At 41.2% G+C, this 19,600-nt stretch overlaps 1 protein-coding gene across 6 annotated transcripts in view; it reads left to right on the top strand.

The window, feature by feature from the left end:
• Positions 1-8,472: 8,472 nt before the first annotated feature.
• Positions 8,473-19,600, top strand: part of KLHL7 (kelch like family member 7) — a 69,296-nt gene continuing 58,168 nt past the window's right edge. For 2 of the 6 annotated variants that reach the window (XM_045864577.3, XM_045864580.3), the window contains exon 1: positions 8,524-8,892. In XM_045864577.3, coding sequence (XP_045720533.1) covers positions 8,773-8,892 — 120 coding nt within the window. In that variant the 5' untranslated portion in view covers positions 8,524-8,772. Of the gene's footprint in view, positions 8,893-9,289; positions 9,544-19,600 lie in introns of those variants that run through there. The other 4 variants (XM_064575172.1, XM_064575171.1, XM_045864578.3 and 1 more) reach the window with 3 other exon arrangements.

Below are 19,600 nucleotides of genomic sequence, written 5' to 3'. Positions count from 1 at the left end.
TCATTGGGAGTGTACACAGGGAGCTGGCCATGGGGTGGGAGTTTGTGTGGGTGAAGCACATAGAGTGCTGGGGGTACCTGTGGGCAATATTGAGGGGGATCCGCGTGCAAGGCATCCCCAGTGGCTCATGGGCAAGCCTCCCAGTGGAGTCCATGTCAGGGTTAGAGGATCTGTGTCCCTTACGCACAGTCATTCTGAGTCCTGGCTGCTATTCTCCCAGCTACGCACCACCTCTATCCCCTCACCCCTCCCACCCCACCCCCATCATGCAGCTCATGACTCAGTACTCTGGATTGTGATTAGAGAGAAATGGGCCTTTTGGGCAACATCCTGAACAGGTAGGAAAGTCAGGTGTTCATTCACATGCTTTTACTTTCTCCTATGGGAGAAATCATGAGCTGAGAAGGGCTCTCTTAGTACTGAGCTGGGCTGCCTTGTGGGAAGGTTGAAGCTGGTAGAGTCAAAGCATTCCTCTTACTCTCACCAGTGCATTCAGTCTTGAATTTTGTATGTTTGGGCTCCAGTGGTGTGCTGGATCTTATCTGCTGGACGCTTGGACTTCCACAAAGACTCTCTCATCTGTGGGTGATTGCCTAAATCAGTGTTCTCCAGGATCTCCTGGACTGTGGCTAAGAGAGACAGAAGCCAGTTCAAGGGCTACTTCAGGGTCCACAGCCTAGACTGAGGTCTGTATGTCTATTACTTGACCCACAAGTAGGCAAGTGCCCTCCAGATCCTGTGGTTTATGGGGCTGGTAGCAGAACCAAAGCCAAACAAGGCTGTACCTAAGTCTTAGGAGTATGAAGCTCTTTTGGGTCTAGGGCTGGAACTACAGTAGGTAGGTAGGTCAGCTGCCTGAATACAGGCCTGTCCTCCCAAACAGCTCTCCTAATTCTTGGACTGCACAGGAGTTTCACAATCTCCTAACTGAATCCTGTAGTTTCCACAAAGGCACTTTTGCTCATGGATGGATATCAAATGGTCGTTGTTGAGGAGAGAGTACAAGAAAGGGAGACCTTATTCAGCCATCTTGCTGACATCACCATTAGAGCTCCCCCAAATTTTTCTTCATGCCCCTTTGTAATCCTTCCCTTTTGTCCCTCCCTGACCCCAACCCATAGCCCAGGCAACCACTGATCTGCTTTCTATCAATACAGATTAGTTTGCATTGTCTAGAATTATATAAATGGACTCATACAATATGTACTATTTTTTGCCTGCCTTCTACTCAGCAAAAAATTATTTTAATATTCATCCATTTTTTGCATGTATCAGAGTTCATTCCTTTTTATTGATGCACAGTATTCCACTGTATGGATATATCACTTTCTTTTAATATCTTCACCTGTTGAACATAGAGTTGTTTCCAGCTTCACGCTATTACAAATAAGTCTTCTACAAACATTTTTTACAAATATTAGCAGGACATATACTTTCACTTCTTTGGAGGTAAATACCTATAAGTTGAATGACTGATTTATCTAGTGAGCATGTGCTTACTTTTAAGAAACTGCCAAACTGTGTTCCAAAGTGGTTATACATTTTATGTTCCCACTGGCCATGTGTGAGAGCATCAGTTTTTTCCGCATCCTCACACACTTGATGTGGTCAGTCTTTTTAACTTTAGACATTCTTTTGGGTATGAAGTGGTATCTTATTTGGTTTTAATTTGTATTTTCCGGATGGTTAATAATGCTTGTTTCCTATCTATAAATATATTTTTTGGTGAAATATCTGTTCAAATATTTTGCTTGGTTGTTTTTTTCTCCCCAAAATTGTTTCCTTTCTTCCTATTGAGTTTTGAGGGTTCTTTACATATTCTGGAAATGAGTCATTCATCAGATATGTGATTTGCAAATATTTTCTCCCAGTCTGTAGCTTGTCTTTTCATTCTCTTAACAATGACTTTTGAAGAGAAGTTCTTACTTTTTGTGAAGTCTGAATTATCAGTGCCTAGCTCACAGGGCCGTGAAGATGAAGGGAGTGATATAGAGAAAATATGTAACAGTGATTACAATATAGTAAGTTCTCATGAAATGTTAATTTTTGTTGACTTTATCGAAGGAAAAATGACTTCGATAATTAAGACTGATTGTCAGCTTAAGCCCCCCAGTTCCTTACCATTTATGATTATGAGCTGTGTAAACAAAAATTAGGGCTCTGAGTTTATTGAGCATGTATCCATTGCTGGCAAGAATATAATTTGGTACAACCACTTTGGAGAGCAATTTGATAAAACGTGGTAAAGTTGACAATGCATATTTCCTCTCTAAGCAATTCCACACCTGGACCTTACTTAGAATGTCACACATATACACAAGGAGATACATATTTATATATGAGTAGCTATGTTTGGGTGATAGAAAAAAGTCTAAACAACCTAAATGTCCCCTAATAGGAAAATGGATAAAGGATGGATATTGATACAGTAAAAAATCACATTGTAGTAAAAAAATGATACTTAAAGCTCTAAGTATTAACGTAGATGAGCTTCATAAACATAATATTGAAGAAAGAAAACAAGGTGCAGAAAAATACTCCTTGGATTACTGCAAGCCTTTAGCTAATTTTCAGCAATCTGAAAAAGCTGATTTTGACAATTTCCCAGTGTTCTTGTCACTTTTATGGGGAAATGGATTTTCAGAGGTCCTTACTCTGCCATTTTGCAAGTTGAGGTCACACTTGTAACTTACATGCTGTATTATAAAATATATGCATGGCAAGTATATTTATACCATTTTTGACTAGAATTCAATGAGTACTAAATCTTTTGCTTACAATTTTACACATCTGAAGATGTGAAAGAATTCTGCACAGATCAGCTCCTGGCTTTATATATTTCAAACTTGTTTCTCCTCTACTCCTTACACACTTTCAGTGTTGGGCACTGTAGGATATATTGTGGTAAGATCTCTGGCCCTACATCTTTGCATTGGCACAGTGGACACAGGGACCATTATTGGAAGTCACACATACATCAGAAGGGCTAAAAATAACCTAATTATATAGAAGTAACTATGATCCACAAAAGTATATGCTACTAACCCCCAACAAAATGTATCCCCAACTCAATTTGTTCTTAGTCAGTTCCCAAGAAGTCCTCATCCCTCCAATACCACTTTATAGTAAAAAAAATATGATAAGGCAAAATCAGAGTAGAATGAGACAACAGACTCAACCTATAATGGTTAGAATATCTTTTAGAAATTTTACAAAACCAAATGACCATATGAACACATTGCTAGGACCCCAAACTTGATAGGGGTCTATTAAAGTTAGAGATCCTGAATTTTAAGCTCAGTTAACCTCACTGTAGCTCTTTCTATCTCTATCTATCTCTGTCTCTATCTCTATCTCTATCTCTGTCTCTATCTCTCTCACACACACACACACACACACACACACACACACTCCACCTGGTCTCTCCTTTGACTTCTCTTTGGATTTCTGGTTTTGTTTTGCTTAGTCGTTTGTTTGTTTTTCTCTCTATGCAGTTCCTGCAGACTGCCTTTTTCTGCTTATTGATGCATATGACCCGGAGATGGCTGCCTGAGCCCCTTCTACATATTCCCTGTAGAAAGACTGTACTTTCAGGGATCATTTCTATAGTTTGTTACATATTCCCTGTAGAATTGCTAAGTGCCAGCTCACTAACATCTATCTGTCCATTTTCCAGAGAGAAGCTAATTGCTCTTCCTTCCACTTTATTAATTGGCTATCTTTGATTCGGGTGTTCAACTGTGATCCAATAAGCTGTACCAAGTATAAGTCCCACAGAACAAGAGCCTCTTTAGGCCCCATACTACTACACGTGGATAAAGGATTGAATAATCCATGGAAAATAGGAATGGGCTAACCTGATACCTCAAAAGGCAGTATACTACGGCAAATTGGTAGGTTCAAGCAATAGGTACAGCAGCCCTCGCCAAACACTTCATATGCAAATATATTGTGGATTTTCTCTAAGAACATATATCTTATTTCCCAAATTTGTAATCACAGGGATCCTATTTCAGGGGGAGGTAGGGGAGGTGGGGATCCTATTTCAGTGGTTCATAGCCCTAGAATTCTGAGGAACACATTTTGGGGAATTCTGGATTAAATAATAGTAGTGAAATTATTAACTGAGTGAAGTAATATTGTTTGTCTCAGGGTGACACCAATCTAAGCATTTTTGTAATCCTTATATCAGTTACATGTGGCAGGTTCTATTCTTATAAATAAAGAGACTGAGGCATGAGAGAAGTTGAGCAATTTGCCCAAAGTTGAACAACTAAAGAGTGGGGGTGCTTGACTGGCATCAGGCAAAGTTTCATGCTTAACCTCTCTGCATTATACTGAAGACTATTAAGTGTGAAATAGCATTATATATTAAAAAAACAAGGTACATACCCTAATTTAAAAAAAATTATTGCTAAAAATTGCTAATCATTATCTGAACTTTCAGTGAGCTGTAATCTTTCTGCTGGTGGAGGGTTTTGCCTCAGTGTTGATGGTTGCTGACTGGTCAGGACGGTGGTTGCTGAAGGCTGGGGTGGCTGGGCAATTTCTTAAAATAAGACAACAGTGAAGTTTGCTGCCTCAATAGACTCTTCCTTTCACAGCTAATTTCTCTGTACCATGTGATGATCTTTAATAGCATTTTACTCATAGTAGAATTTCTTTCAAAATTGGAGTCAAGCCTCTCAAACCTTGCCACCGCTTTGTCAACTAAGTTTATGTAATATTACAAATCCTTTGTTGTCATTTAAACCATCTGCACAATATCTTCACCAGGAGTAGATTCCATCTCAAGAAACCAACTTCCTTTGCTCATCCATGAAAAGCAATTCCTTATCCATTAAAGTTTTATCATGAGATTGCAGCAATTCAATCACATCTTCAGCCTCCACTTCTTTTTTTTTAAGATTTCTTTCTTTCTTTTTTTAAGATTTTTTATTTATTTTAGAGAGAGGAAGAGCACAGGGGAGGGGCAGACGGAGAGAATCTTCAAGCAGACTCCCCACTGAGCAGGGAGCCTGACGTGGGGTTTGATCTCACAACCCATGAGATCACAACCTGAGTCGAAACCAAGAGCCAGACGGTTAAGTGACTTAGGTACCCACGCACCCCCAGGATCTACTCTTGCTGTTTTCACCACATCAACAGTTCTGTCCTTCACCGAAGTCTTGAACCCCTCCAGGTCATCCATGAGGATTGGAATCAATTTCTTCCCAATTCCCATTAATGTTGACATCTTGGCCTCTTCCATGAGTTACAAATGTTCTTAATGACATCTAAAATGGTGAATCCGTTCCAGAAGATTTTCAATTTACTGTGCTCAGATTCATCAGAGGAATCACTATCTATGGCTATAGCCCTATGAAATGTATTTCTTAAATAATAAGACCTGAAAGTCAAAATTACTCTTTGATCCGTGGGCTGCAGAATGGATGCTGTGTTAGCAGGCATGAAAACATCCTGCTGTGTTAGCAGGCATGAAAACATTTCACATCTCCGTTAGAGCTCTTGAGTGACCAGGAGTATTGTCAATGAGCAATCATATTTTGAAAGGAATCCTTTTTTTCTGAGCAGATCTCGACAGTGGGACTAAAATATTAAGTAAACCATGTTGTAAACAGATGTGCCATCACCCAGGCTTTGTTGTTCCATGTATAGTGCAGACAGAGTAAATCTAGCATAATTCTTAAGGGCCCTAGGAGTTTTGGAATGGTAAATGAGCATTGGTTTCAACTTAAAGTCACCAGCTTCATTAGTCCCTAACAGGAGAATAACCCTGTCTTTGACACTTTAAAACCAGGCATTGATTTTTCTTCTCTAGCTATGGAAGTCCTAAATGGCGTCTTCTTTCAATAGAAGACGGTTTCACCTATATTGAAAATCTGTTGTTTGGTGTAGCCACCCTCATTAATTATCTTAGCTAGATCTTCTAAATAATTTACTACAGCTTCTACATCATCACTGCTTCACCTTGCACTTTTACATTATAGAAACGACTTCTTTCCTTAAACCTCATGAACCAACCTCTGCTAGCTTAAAATTTCTGTAGCTCCCTCACCTCTCTCAGCCTTCACAGAATTGAAGAGAGTTAGGACCTTGCTCTGGTTTAGGCTTTGGCTTAAGGCAATGCTGTGACTTGTTTGATCTTCTATCTAGACCACTAGAACTTTCTCCATATAAGCAGTAGGGCTGTTTCACTTTCTTATCATTTGTGTGTTCACTGGAGTAACACTTTTGATTTCCCTCAAGAACTTTTCCTTTGCATTCACAAGTTGGCCCACAGTGTGGTACCTAACTTTGGTACCTAGTTTGGAGACCTAGCTTTGAGCCTATCTCATGTCTTCCTCTACTTTCAACATGTCTTCCTCACTAAGCTTAATCACTTATAGCTTTTGACTTAAAGTGACACAGACCTGCAACTCTTCCTTCTGCTTGAACACTTAGAGACCATTATAGGGTTATTAATTGACCTACTTCCCATACTGATGTGTCTCAGGGAATATGGAGGTCTGAGGAGAGAGAGACAGGGAAACAGCTGGTTGGTGGAACAGTCAGAACACACATTTATTAAGTTCACCATCTTACATAGGGGCAGTTTGTGGCACCCCAAAACAATTGGTTTGGTAACATCAAAGATCACTGATCAAGAGCACCATAACAAATATAATAAAAAATATGAAATACTGCTAGAATTCCAAAATGTGACAGACACAAAGTGAGCAAATGCTGTTGGAAAAATTGTGCTGATAGACTGGCTTAGCACAGTGTTGCCACAAACCTTTAAATTGTAAAAAAAAAAAAAAAAAAAAGCAATACTGCAAAGTGCAATGAAATGAAGCACAATAAAATGAGGTATATTCTGCAACATGTGAAATAACTGTTTCAGTATCAAGTAGGATGATTGCCGTTCCTTGTTTCTTTTGCTTTGTTACAGAATAGTATTCCATCTCATCACCTGCATTTTTGCCTTTGAATCCTGCATCCTTAGTGTCTCCCAAGGCCTTAGAGTTAAAAGACGGGTTTCCACTTTCTTTCAATGAAAAGAAATGTTTCATTTCTTTTTTTTTAAGATTTTATTTATTTATTTGACAGAGCGAGATAGCAAGAGCAGGAACACAAGCAGGGGGAGTGGGAGAGGGAGAAGCAGGCTTCCCGTGGAGCAGGGAGCCCAGTGCGAGGCTAGTCCCGGGACCCTGGGATCATGACCTGAGCTGAAGGCAGGCTTAATAACTGAGCTACCCAGGCAGCCCAATGAAAAGAAATGCTTACATACACTCTTATTCTTCAGTGTTCTGGGTCATTTAATAAACAAAATTTTCCTTGTTTCTCATTTCATGAGGAACAAATCGTTTCTCTTGCCAGGGTCCACTCTAGAACCTCAAATTACTGAAATAGAAGATCCGAGAACCTCTAGATTAACAGAAGAAAGATAAAGTGCACATAGGCATAAATGCCTTACTCTTTCATAAAAATGGAGGCTTATATGCCACCTGCTCTTTCATTTGAGTTATTGTATATTGTTTGTCCTCAAGAGAAAGTATGCTTCAATACTGTTATTTTCCATGAACTATGTCTCCGTGTATGCCTATATAGACCTAGGTAGAAAATTAAAAGGATACGTAGAAAATTTTCAGAATGTAAAATAATGTACCATTTCAAATAATCTTGTATTATTAGCATACACTCGAAAGAACAGATTATTATAGTTAAAAAAAAAAAAAATCCTCATGAGTTCCGTGACTGAGTTTCGTGTCACGGTAGAATACCTGGGGAAGACTAACTGGACTGAGGATTTCTGGAGCTGATACCTGATCTGCTTTCAAACACTGCGTAAACCGGCCTAAGTAAGCAGGCATTCCACATCCAGGAGACACCAACGGGATCGTGTGTTTTTGCTTTACGAATACCAAGCAAATAACTCTTGTGTTCCATGCACGATGCCTTTCCCTTGCAGTCCGTGATAATCTTTCATCATTTAAAAATATATGTTGAGGGCGCCTGAGTGGCTCAGTCGGTTGAGCGACTGCCTTCGGCTCAGGTCATGATCCTGGAGTCCCAGGATCGAGTCCCGCGTCGGGCTCCCTGCTCGGCGGGGAGTCTGCTTCTCCCTCTGACCCTCCTCCCTCTCATGCTGTCTCTCATTCTCTCTGTCTCAAATAAATAAATAAAATCTTTAAAAAAAAATATATATATATATATATATATGTTGAGCGTCTACAGTTTGCCAGTCTGTGATGCTGCAGGGAGGAGAACGCCAACCCGGTTCCTATGGCGCTTACACCGACAGGAGGTACCGCCTACCTATCCCAAAAAAGAAAACCTCACCCCATAATCTAAATTTGTGAAACCTGACTCGGGGGAACGGAAGGGCACGCACGCCCCTGCAGCGGCTGGAAGCGAAAACGCGCCGGCGGCCGGCGGCGACAAAGGCAGCCGGCCCGCACCCCGTCGCTGGGAGCGGCGCGCCGCTGTGACGCGCAGGCCTCGCCCCCTGCTCCCTTCAGCGCGCGCCCGCCCCCGCGAGCGAAGTGCGCAGACTCCCCGGCCCGGCTCCGGTTCTGTCGGGACGCCGCCGAGCCCGCGACGTCGCCTCCCGGTGAGTGTCTGAGGGGGCCGCCAGGCCTTGTCCTTCCGCAGTGGCCGCGCCGGCAGCAGGGCGCTGCAGCCGAGTCCCGGCCGCGCTGTTTGGTAAACAGAAGCCCCAGCGTGCCCGGCGCGTGCAAGCCCTCGCTCGGCCCGGCCAGCCCCGGGCGTGAACCGAGCTGACGGAGGATGGCAGCCTCCGGGGTGGAGAAGAGCAGCAAGAAGAAGACCGAGAAGAAACTTGCTGCTCGAGAAGAAGCTAAATTGTTGGCGGGCTTCATGGGCGTCATGAATAACATGCGGAAACAGGTACCGCCTTTGTGGGAGCGACGGACGCCAGGGGGGAGGGGGTCCGGGACTCGCGCCCCTGGCTCCCTGGGCCGAAACCGCGCCCGGTGGCTCGCGGCTCTTCCTCGGTCCTCGCCCTTCCTCCCATTTTCGCACGCTGGTCAAGCTGCTGTTCAGTGGAGGGTCGCGCGTTAAACCGTTCTCGAGCAGCCGCGTCGCCGCGTCTGCGGATGCTGGGGCTCCCAGGTCACACTCCTGGGGGACTCCCCGGGCTGGCGTTCGGCGTCGCGTCTCGGTTGTGTAACAGCTCTGCCCTAGTTATCCCTTTGTGAGGCGAGGATCCCTCCACTGGCGAGCCGCTTTAAGGTGTCGTGAGATCTTGTGCGAAGAAGCCCATTGGCACAGCCCAAGCCGAAGCCTCCAGAGAGGGGAGCAGCGGTGCTGGCCTGAAGTCAGCTGCTCTAAATAACGATCCCCGCCCCTCCTCTGCGTTAGCCGGGTGGAGCTAGTTGAAGACAGATCCTCCTGTGCGTGTTAATTTAGAGCAGAAACAGTCACCGATGAATGCCGCGCAGTCTTTTAAGGCCCCTGTGCGCCTCTGTTATTAAGACGAGCCCTTTGTTCTGTCTTTGATGTGTGGCGCATTAATGAAAGTCTTCACGTCGGCGAAAGGTGGGTTATGAAAAGAATGGATTTTAACACGGAGAATGTAGACTAGAGAGGTTTTTTGTTTTGTTTTTTTTTAATTCCATAACATCTTATACCAAAGAGCATAGAAAAGCCACTTGGTTACTTTTTTTATTCCGTAAGCTTTATTCTAAAAAATACGCATCTAAGGAGATGCGGGAATGTTTCTGTTTTGTAACCGTGGTTCTGTTTTTAAAGAAGACAAAAGCAGGATGTATGAATAATAGCAAAACCTCGTTTGCTTATCTAGTGGTTCTGATGAGAATATGGAAAACAGTACAGGAATTTAAGATTTGTATGAAGATACTAGCTTCTGGTTTCTTTAAGCAAACTCTGACTGCCGGGATCGTCTTTGTTCATCAGCTCCTGGCGTGGTGCGTGAATGCAGTAGATACCTGTCCGAATGCCTTTAAATCTTTCCTGGCTTTTGTGCTGAAGTAGCTGTGAACGTCTGAATTCAGTATTATGTGTAACTTACTTTCATGTATCTATTTCCATGTATACATTCAAGTTCCTTTCGTGTAAACCTTTTTATATTTACACCACCAGTGACTTCATATTACTGGTGCATTTAACAAGTGTCTGCTTATAAAGGGTGAACCGCCTTCACCAGTGCTCAAATTTGTTTCCAACAGCCCTCTCACTCCCCCTAGATATGTGGTTTTGTCTATGAACGCCAGCATGGTGAAGCATTGCCTCATTCCTTATGTAGATAGGGTGCAGCTGGGTTGCAGTATCAGTTGTTTACTTGAGGAAGAGGGGATTTTTCTGAAACTGTATGTTCAGCTCTTTGGGTTTAAAAATTGATTCATATCCCGTCCTTAGACTCAGCTTTAGACTATATTAACATCTGTTTATTTACTGTTAAGCTAGAAATAAAGTTAACTGAACAATCAGGATGCTGTTACTGTTACTTAGTAGGAAGGGGAAAATAGATGCTGGGTGGAACAACCAGGGATCTCTTCCACAGTGGTTAACTGACCTTAATCTGTTAGATTCTCTCTTTGTCAATGGCTTTACATGTTATTCGGGTATTCTCCAATAGAACTTTTACCAACTTCATGGAATCCTGCATCTTTTGCAAGATGTGCAGTTTCACTCTGCAGTTGATTTACGTTGTACTCGTATTGTTCTGTATAACATCTTAACACAAGAGAGACTCGCCAAGAATGACTGACAAGGGCAGTTGATGGGAATTAGCAGAAATAGAAACCCATCTGGGCCAGCGGAAGAATGTTTGAGTGAGAACCAATTTTATAAGTGTTCTTGTTCTTTAGTGAATATTATGTTGTGACTATTTTTGCTTCCCCATATGACCTCATTACTTTGGGGATCAGAATAATGAGTGCCTGGATGACAAGGACCCCTCTGTACATACCCAGAAACATTCTTACAGGAAGTTGAGAATGCGGTGAAATTAGAATGTCTGAATTCCAGTTCCTGCTCTACCGTTAATTAGTTTTGTGATCTTAGATAAATATGATTTAGGTCATTTCATCTCTCGCCAGCCTAGCAACCAACTCCATACATAGTGGGCCAGCGGGGGTTCTTCAGAGCCAGCAGCCTCAGCTTCTTATGGAGCCTTTTCCTTCATCATCCTTGCAGTCATTTCTAGCCTTTTGTTTTTAAAGTCAGCTTTCCAATGAAGTATAGGATTCATTAAAGGATACAAATCATAAACATGCATCTCAATGAATTATTACAAAATAGACATACCACTGCCAACAAGAAAAAGAACATGAAGAGTACACTAGAGGTCCCCCTTTACACTCTTCTCAATCACTAGCCACCCCCCAAAGGTAACCACTGTTTTAACTTCTATCACCATAGATTTGTTTTTTCCTGTTTTAAAATGTATATAAATGGAATCATACAGTATATACTCCTGAGTCTTGGTTTCAGAAAGCTTAACATTATTTTTGTGAGATTTATGATGATGTTCTATGTAGCTCTAGTACATCCTCATTGTATTTAGTATTCATTGTAGAAATATACCACAGTTTATCCATTCTATCATTATGGACATTTGAATTATTTCTAGTTTAGCACTATGAAGAATAGTACTACTTTGAACATTTTTGTATATTTTGTACATGTCTTTAGATGTGCACATGTATGCATTTCTGTTGGGAAATACCTAAGAGTGGAGTTGTGGAGTCATAGATTATGCTACACTCAGCTTTAATAGATACTGTCCTACAGTTTCCAAGGTTGTGCCAGTTTATGCTCATGCCAGCCATGTATTAGGTTTTTACTCTACCTCCTTATCAACACTTGGTATTGTCAGTCTTTATAATGTTAGCCATTCTAATGGGTATATAGTAGCATCTTATTTAATTAGGTTGAGCACCTCTTTATTTTCCTAACTTTTTGTTTAGATTAATTTTATTACTTGATACCCTACAGAGGAGCTCTACAAAGCAGGGCTAGGTCATAGTCACTACTGCTCATATCTAATTGCTTTTGCTCTTGTGTTAATGAAGTCTAGGAGACCCTTAACATTTTAGGGATATGTTTTGAGACCTTCCTTAGTACCACTACAGTTTACAGTTTCTTTGTGTTAAGTGAATTAAAGCATAATTAGAATTTAGAAGCTTATGTTAAAGACCTACTGAGAATTATGTGAGAGAACCAAAACTGATTTAAGGAATGGATGCTGAGCAGTCAGCTGGGCTTACTAACTAAAAATGAATCAACTTCTGTACACTCACCTCTTCAAGATTGTAAGTTACTACTAGTCATTAATCTTTAGGGTCTCTTGTGAATAATCTGTACCCTCTGCATTAAATCCTCAGTAACAGAAACACTTCTTGAGCATTTCTTTTCTACCAGCCATTGTGCAATGTGTTTTACATGCTTTGTCTCATTTAATTCCGCCAACAGCTCTCATTGTCATCTCCCATCATCCAGACCTTCCTATTTTTAACTCTCTGCTGTCTTCTCCTTTTGTCTGTCCAGTTTAGGAGATAATCATCTCTCTTCACTCCCTTTCCAATGCCCCAGGCTTTCTTGACCTTCCATTCTTTTTTCACATCCGTCTGGTAAAAAGCATCGATGACTATTTACCTTTTTTGTGCAAGGTTTCCAAGCACAGCTGGAAAATATCCCATTACTGGGCAGTTCTTTGCCAGGTAAGTCCTGATTTCAACTCAGCTGTCAGTACTGGTGATCTCCATTATTTTACTGTTTTCCTCTAAAATGAGTCCTGTCTCTGTATCTTCACTTTCAATAGATCACCCCCTTTTGATATCATAAATAAATAAAAGACATTATTTTGGTACTATCTAACTTTTAAATTTCCACCACCATATCTATACACCTATTTTGACAGTTTTTAATTTTGCTACAGTGAAGAAGCTGCCTCCTTTCCATCTAAAGCCAGTACTTTCCCTTGGGCTTTGGCTCCCTCAGTATTAGCCTAGTCAGAAAAGTTATATTGTTGGTTATTCCATCTCTGTTGAGCATCTTTAACTTCTCCTTCTCTACCTGAGTCTAGCATTTAGGCATGTTTTAATTTCTCTAGCTTTTAAACCAACCATCCAAACCAGTCCACCTATTCTTAATCTCAACATTCCTCTATAAATAATAACTCTCTCCCCGCTATTAAAACCAGAGGATGGGTAGATTCACTGCTTCCCCCCCCCCTTTTTTTGGCTCATTGTTGACTTACTCCTCTAGCTCAGTTTGGCTTTCTAACTCATCCATTTGGATGAATACTTACTGAGACCCACTGCATGCTAGGCGTTTTGCTAGATTCTATAGTTGCAGTGATGAGCAAAACCAGACAGTCCTTACTCTCATGTAGTTTTAGTCTAGTAGGAGAGTGAGACATTAGTCAAGCAGTCACAGAAAAGAAATGTAAAATTGCAACAGTGGTAGGTATTATTAAAGAGAAGAACGTGATACAGTGAGGGGTATGATTGGATGATTTGACCATCAAATCAGGAAGATTTTCCCAAGGAACTGGTAAATGGCCTGAGAGCTGAAATAAGAGTACGTGTTAATTAGGCACCTTAAGGAAGAGCTTCTTAGGTCAATGAACAGCAGATGCAGAGGCCCTGAGTCAGAGACCTACTTACCATAGAATGGCAAGTTCAGGAGGCTGATTAAAGGCCAGTATGACTGGAGCACAGAACATAAGGGGGAGGATGGTGTAATATGAAACTGGAGAAGTAGCTAGAGACCTGCCCATGCACAGCCTCCTAAGTCAAGTTAGGAGGATTTGCCTTTATTCTAAAACCCCTTCAGATGTGTGTTGTGCGAGAGAAAAAGGGGGAGAGAGAGAGAGGAGGGATCTGCAGGTATTTGTTTTTCTTTTGAAAAAGATAGTTCCTGATCTGTGGCAAATGAGGGAGTTCTCAGAGTGGTTGTTGGCAAACCAAACAGGAAGTTGTTCAGTAGCTCAGTGAGATGGTCCCTTGAACTAAGGTGGTAGCAGCAGTAGCAATGAAGAAAAGGTGACATATTCAAGAAATTTAGGAGGTAAAATTGACAGCACTTGGTGATAACTTCCACATGTGGGTGTGATGACTAAATTAGATAACCAAATTAAGATAACTTGAAACAGGATCTGATAAGTTCACAATAAATGTTGGCTATTTTTGTTGCTATTATGATAGTGATGGTTGACTGGATGCTGAGGGATTCGATACAAGTTTTCGGTTGTGACCTCTAGGATTCTAGAATGCATAACTAGGTAGATGGTGACACTAGGAGATACTGGAAAAGGATCAAGGCTTTGAGGAAAGGATTATAGTTTGTATTTTAGATATGTTCAGTTTACAGTGCCCATGAGACATTAAGGTACATATGGTGAATTGACAGGTCTGGAGAGTTACAGGTTAAAAGTGTAAATTCGTGGGGCACCTGGCTGGCTCAGTCATACCTTGTGCAACTCTTGATCTCAGGGTTGTGAGTTCGAGCCCCATGTTGGTGGTAGAGTTTACTTAAAAAAATTTGCGGTGGGGGAGGCGCGCCTGGGTGGCTCATATGGTTAAGCGTCTGCCTTTGGCTCAGGTCATGATCTCCAGGTCCTGGGATCGAGCCCCACATCGGGCTCCCAGCTCAGCGGGGAGTCTGCCTTTCTTTCTCCCTCTTCCTCTCCCCCCTGCTCATGTGCTCTGTCTCTCTCTCAAATGAATAAATAAAATCTTTTTTAAAAAATTTTATTTTAGGGGCACCTGGGTGGCTCAGTAGGTTAAGCATGTGACTCTGGATTTTGACTCAGGTCACGATCTCACAGTCCTGAGATCAAGTCCCTTGTCGGGCTTGAGCTCAGTGGAGAGTCTGCTTAAGATTATCTCTCTCCCTCTCCCTCTGCCCCTCCTCCCGCTTTCTCTCTCTAAAATAAATAAATCTTTTTAAAAAAGGAAAAAAAGGGCACCTGGGTGGCTCAGTCAGTTAAGTGTCTGCCTTCGGCTCAGGTCATGATCCTGGGGTCCTGGGTTGGAGCCCCATGTAAGGCTCCCTGCTCATGGGAGTCTGTTTCCCTCTCCCTTTTCCCTTTCCTCCCACTTGTGTGTGTGCACGCACGCACTCACTCTCTCTCTGTCTCTCAAATAAATAAAATCTTTAAAAAAAATTAAAGTGTGGGGCGCCTGGGTGGCTCAGATGGTTAAGCCTCTGCCTTCGGCTCAGGTCATGATCCCAGAGTTCTGGGATCGAGCCCCGCATTGGGCTCCCTGCCCCAAGGGAAGCCTGCTTCTCCCTCTCCCACTCCCCCTGCTTGTGTTCCTGCTCTCGCTCTGTCAAATAAATAAATAAATAATCTTAAAAAATAAAAATAAAAATAAATAAAATTTAAGTGTTAATTTGTGATTATCTGCAGATGGAAGATAACTTCTTTGTTGAAACCATGGCGAGTCAAGAATAAGGAATGAGCCTATAAGGAGGCCCCTCCCCCCCAAAAAAATGGCCAGAAGAGTAAGAGGAAAATGAGAGTTTTCAGAATCTGAGAAGAAATTGTTTCAGAAGGAGCATGGCAAATTTTGAAGCCTATGAGAAATCAGAATATAGCAACACAGGAGAGCTAATTGACTGTAGTGAGTGTTGTTTTGATAGGGAGACAGATGGAAGTCAGATTATCTTGAGTAAGATATGAGACAATTGAAACAGCTTTATTGGAGAAATTTGGCCCTGAAGGAAGTAGGGGAGTCAAATGAAGTTCATTTGGTTTTATTTGTTTAAATTGGAGAGATATAAGTGTGCTTAAAAATCACTAAATTCTAACTCTGAAACTGATAATACAGTATATGTTAATTCAGTTGAATTTAAATTAAAAATTTTTTTAAAAAGAATTCATTTGAGGTGTAGAGCTTGAATGTATATGAGACAGAATGGATAATTGATAGATGATTCCTGAGATGAGATCTAAAGTAAAGGTAATTAATCTCTCTTGGGAGGAGGACAGTTTCTCTTCCATAAGAGTGGGAAGGAAGAGAGATTAGTATATAGTTGTGTTTGGAATCAGGAGAATAAAGGAGTTTCTGTCCAGAGGCCTTTGTTCTCTCTGAAAAGTAGGAGATGAGATCATCCACTAAAATGAAGGAGGAAGATGAAGCTAGAGGTTGAGGAAAGTAATTTTTGTGAAGAGTAGAATTGGTATGATGGCTGGCAGTATTTTTGAGGTTAATTATCATGGATTTGTAATGAATATTTATTCTTAACCAGGTCTTCGCAGCCCTGATATAATCCCAACCTGTTTCAGTCAGATCACCACTTTTCTCTTAGCCATTTCACTCCAGGCACCTGTCTTCCTTCAGAGCCTGAAATGTTGTAACAATGCCTGTTAACTCTCTTTCTCTCCTACTCATGCTTGCCACTTCCTCCCTGAATGCCCTATATTATGTCAAGAGCCTCTATTATATATATTCCATTCCTTTCGTTCACGCACTGATCATCTATATAAAGGCAAGAATGACTCCTTATTTTAAAGTATGTCTTCGCTGCTAGGCTCTAAGCTTCATGAGGGCAGGGACACTGTCTTATTCAGTGCTATATTGCCAACAGCTACAATATAGGTGCTCAAATATTTGTTCCGTAAATAGATGTCATACGTATGGTTGATAACACCTAGAGGTTGAGGGCAGAGTAAGAAGGAAAGTGGACAGAAGATAAAACTCTGGGGGAGCACCAGCATTTTAAAGGATAGGAAGAAAAGTGCATTGGAGATTAAGGTATGGAAGGAAGAAAGACAGCAGGGAATAATGTCATTCAAACCAAGATACAAGTTACAAAGAAGAGACAGTCAGGAGTATCAAATGTATTAGGGAGGCTAAAAAAGATAAAGTGTCCCCTGGATTTGAAAATTGGTGGTTTTAGCAAGTTAAGTTTTAATGGAGTGGTGGGGGAGGGGGCAGATTTTACAGGACAAAGGAGGGACAAAGTGGTGAGTAGATGGAGAGGGACCTGCCTTCTGTATGGCCTAGGCTTTTCAGGATGGGATTAATGTTGTTTAAATTCCAATAGTATATACCCAAAGAATATAAAAATACTAATTCAAAGTGTTTATAGCATCATTATCTACAGTAGCCAAACTATGGAAACAACCCAAGTGCTCATTGACTGATGAATGGATAAAGATGTTGTGTGTACACACACACACACAAATATTACCCAGTCATAAAAAAGAGTGAAATCTTGCCATTTGCAACAACATGGATGGAGCTAGAGGGTATTATGTTAAGCAAAATAAGTAAGAGAAAGACAAATATAATTTCCCTCGTTCATGGAATTTAAGAAACAAAATAAATGAGCAGAGGGGAAAAGGGGGGGCAAACCAAGAAATAGACTCTTAATAATAGAGAACAAACTGATGGTTACCAGAAGGGAGGTGGGGGGAATGGGTTAAATAGGTGAAGGGGATTAAGGAGGGCACTTGTGATGAGCACCAGTTGATGTATGGAAGAGTTGAATCATTGTACGCTTGAAACTAATATTCCATGGCACATTAACTAACTGGAATTTAAATAAAAACTAAACATATATTGATCTCCGCATTTAAAAAAATAAACTCCAGTAGTATAAAGTGCATACTACCATCATGACACTTACCCTACGTGTGTTGAATGAATGAATACAGAAGTGTATCTTAAGGGAGACATGATTGTATTAAAATTCCTTCTGAAGAGAAAGACAGTCAAGATTTGGGAGATGCAAGAACTCTTCATGCCAACCCCAAAGGCCTCTAGCCTTTGGGACACTGCCTTCGTTGGACTTCAGCTGTAACTACCACTAATTGTTTCTCTTTCAGAGTTTCAAATCCTGGATAGAGAGGATCTGATAGACCTAGCTTGGGTGGAGTGTTAACCCTTTGAATCAATTATCTGTGCTAAGGAGAACAAGGTCATGTAGCACAAACATGTCTTGAAAGACTCATTTTATGTACTGAGGCCATTTCCTGAGAGGGGAGAATTATAAGTCAGGTAGCTACTCCAGTGAAAAACCACTACAAAAATTTGTATCTTTGAAACAGCCAGCATATTAAATATTTTAGTACATAATAATACAGCATGTAATTTAGTTACATTCTGTTAAACTGTCAAAAATGTGGTTGATTAATATTTAAGAGAGACATTCTTAATGCCATCTATGCTAAATATCATAAATTCTATACTTAATATCAGGTTAACCTACTGGAAAATGGTATGCCAGGAGTAAATGAGTTCTTTTTTAGAACTTCTCTTTGAATTGCACTTAAATCGAATCACAGTTTAATATTATACTGTAAGCGTTCATCATGAAAAATTATTCTAAAGTGGCTTGTGGGGCACCTGAGTGGCTCGGTCAGTTAAGCATCTGCCTGCAGCTCAGGTCATAATCCCGGGGTGCTTGGATCAAGCCCCGCATCGGACTCCCTGCTCAGCAGGAAGCCTGCTTCTCCCTCTGACCCTTCTCACTGCTTGTGCTCTCTCTCTCTGTGAAATAAATAAAATTTAAAAAAATAAAGTGGCTTTGTATCTTCTATAAAACTTCTTTTAGTAGTGTTGCCTTTAGTCACTCATTGCTATGGGAAACAGTATGCTATAGTGGAGATAAGATGGATTTTGGAATCATATAGATCTGGGTTTGAATCCTAGCTCTGTCTTCTTACTAATTGTGTGACATTGGGCAAGTCACAACTTCTTTAGCCTTTTATGTTTGTACCTGCACAACAATGATCATAATATTATATTGACCTCACTTTCTGATGTTGGGGATAGTGAGACAGAGAATGTAAAAACTTTTTTTTTTTTTTAAGATTTTATTTATTTGAGAGAGAGCACAAGAGCGGGGTGAGGGGAAGAGGGAAAAGCAGACCCCGCTGGACAGGGAGCCCAATGCTCGATCCCAGGACCCTGGGATCACGACCTGAGCTGAAGGCAGATGCTTAACCAACTGAGCCACCCAGGTGCCCCTGAAAACTCTTGATAAATTATTCAGCATTATCAAATATTGTTGGTATTGCTGTTATCACAGTGAATCTCCTGGAATTATTGGTTACCAGGCAACCAAAAGATGTTCTCTCTTAAGTCAAAATAATGTATTGCAAGAACATCAGGAACTTAACATATTGACCACAGGCTGGAAGATGAGCAGGCATGGCAGACAAGCAGAAACCCTGGCATTCTGTGTTAGCTAGGCTTCAGAGACTCTGGAGTCAGTTAGAGGGCAGGGGCGGGCAGTCTTGACTGCTTGCCGCAGCTGCCGCTGCCGCAAAGACAGTTCTTCCTCCCTCTTTCTATTATTTGCTCAAAATTAAAAATCCTGAAAGTAGGTATATAATTGGCTGGCCTTAGATTGTTTGCCAGATTTGGGCTCTGCTGAGTGAACAGAAGAAATAACTGACTTTTATCTTCCATAATGAGAGGCGAGCTCTGAGAATTGCCCTCTCACCAACGTAGTTCATAATGAGGAATTTTTGGGAAATGGGAGCTTGGGGTTCTAATAGGCAGGAAACTGGATGCTAGATTGCCAGAATCCATTAAAAAAAGTCATCAAGTTTCATCATTTCAAGATTCTAAGGCCTAAGTCTTAGTAGATTCTTTATATGATTGTGGAGGGA

Source organism: Mirounga angustirostris, unplaced genomic scaffold (genome assembly GCF_029215605.1).
Source record: "Mirounga angustirostris isolate CCGP_5_RB_7025 unplaced genomic scaffold, mMirAng1.0.hap1 SCAF_12, whole genome shotgun sequence".
NCBI classification, from domain to species: domain Eukaryota; kingdom Metazoa; phylum Chordata; class Mammalia; order Carnivora; family Phocidae; genus Mirounga; species Mirounga angustirostris.
The sequence above is the reverse complement of the archived record's forward strand: the minus strand, read 5'-3'. Positions and strand labels throughout refer to the sequence as shown.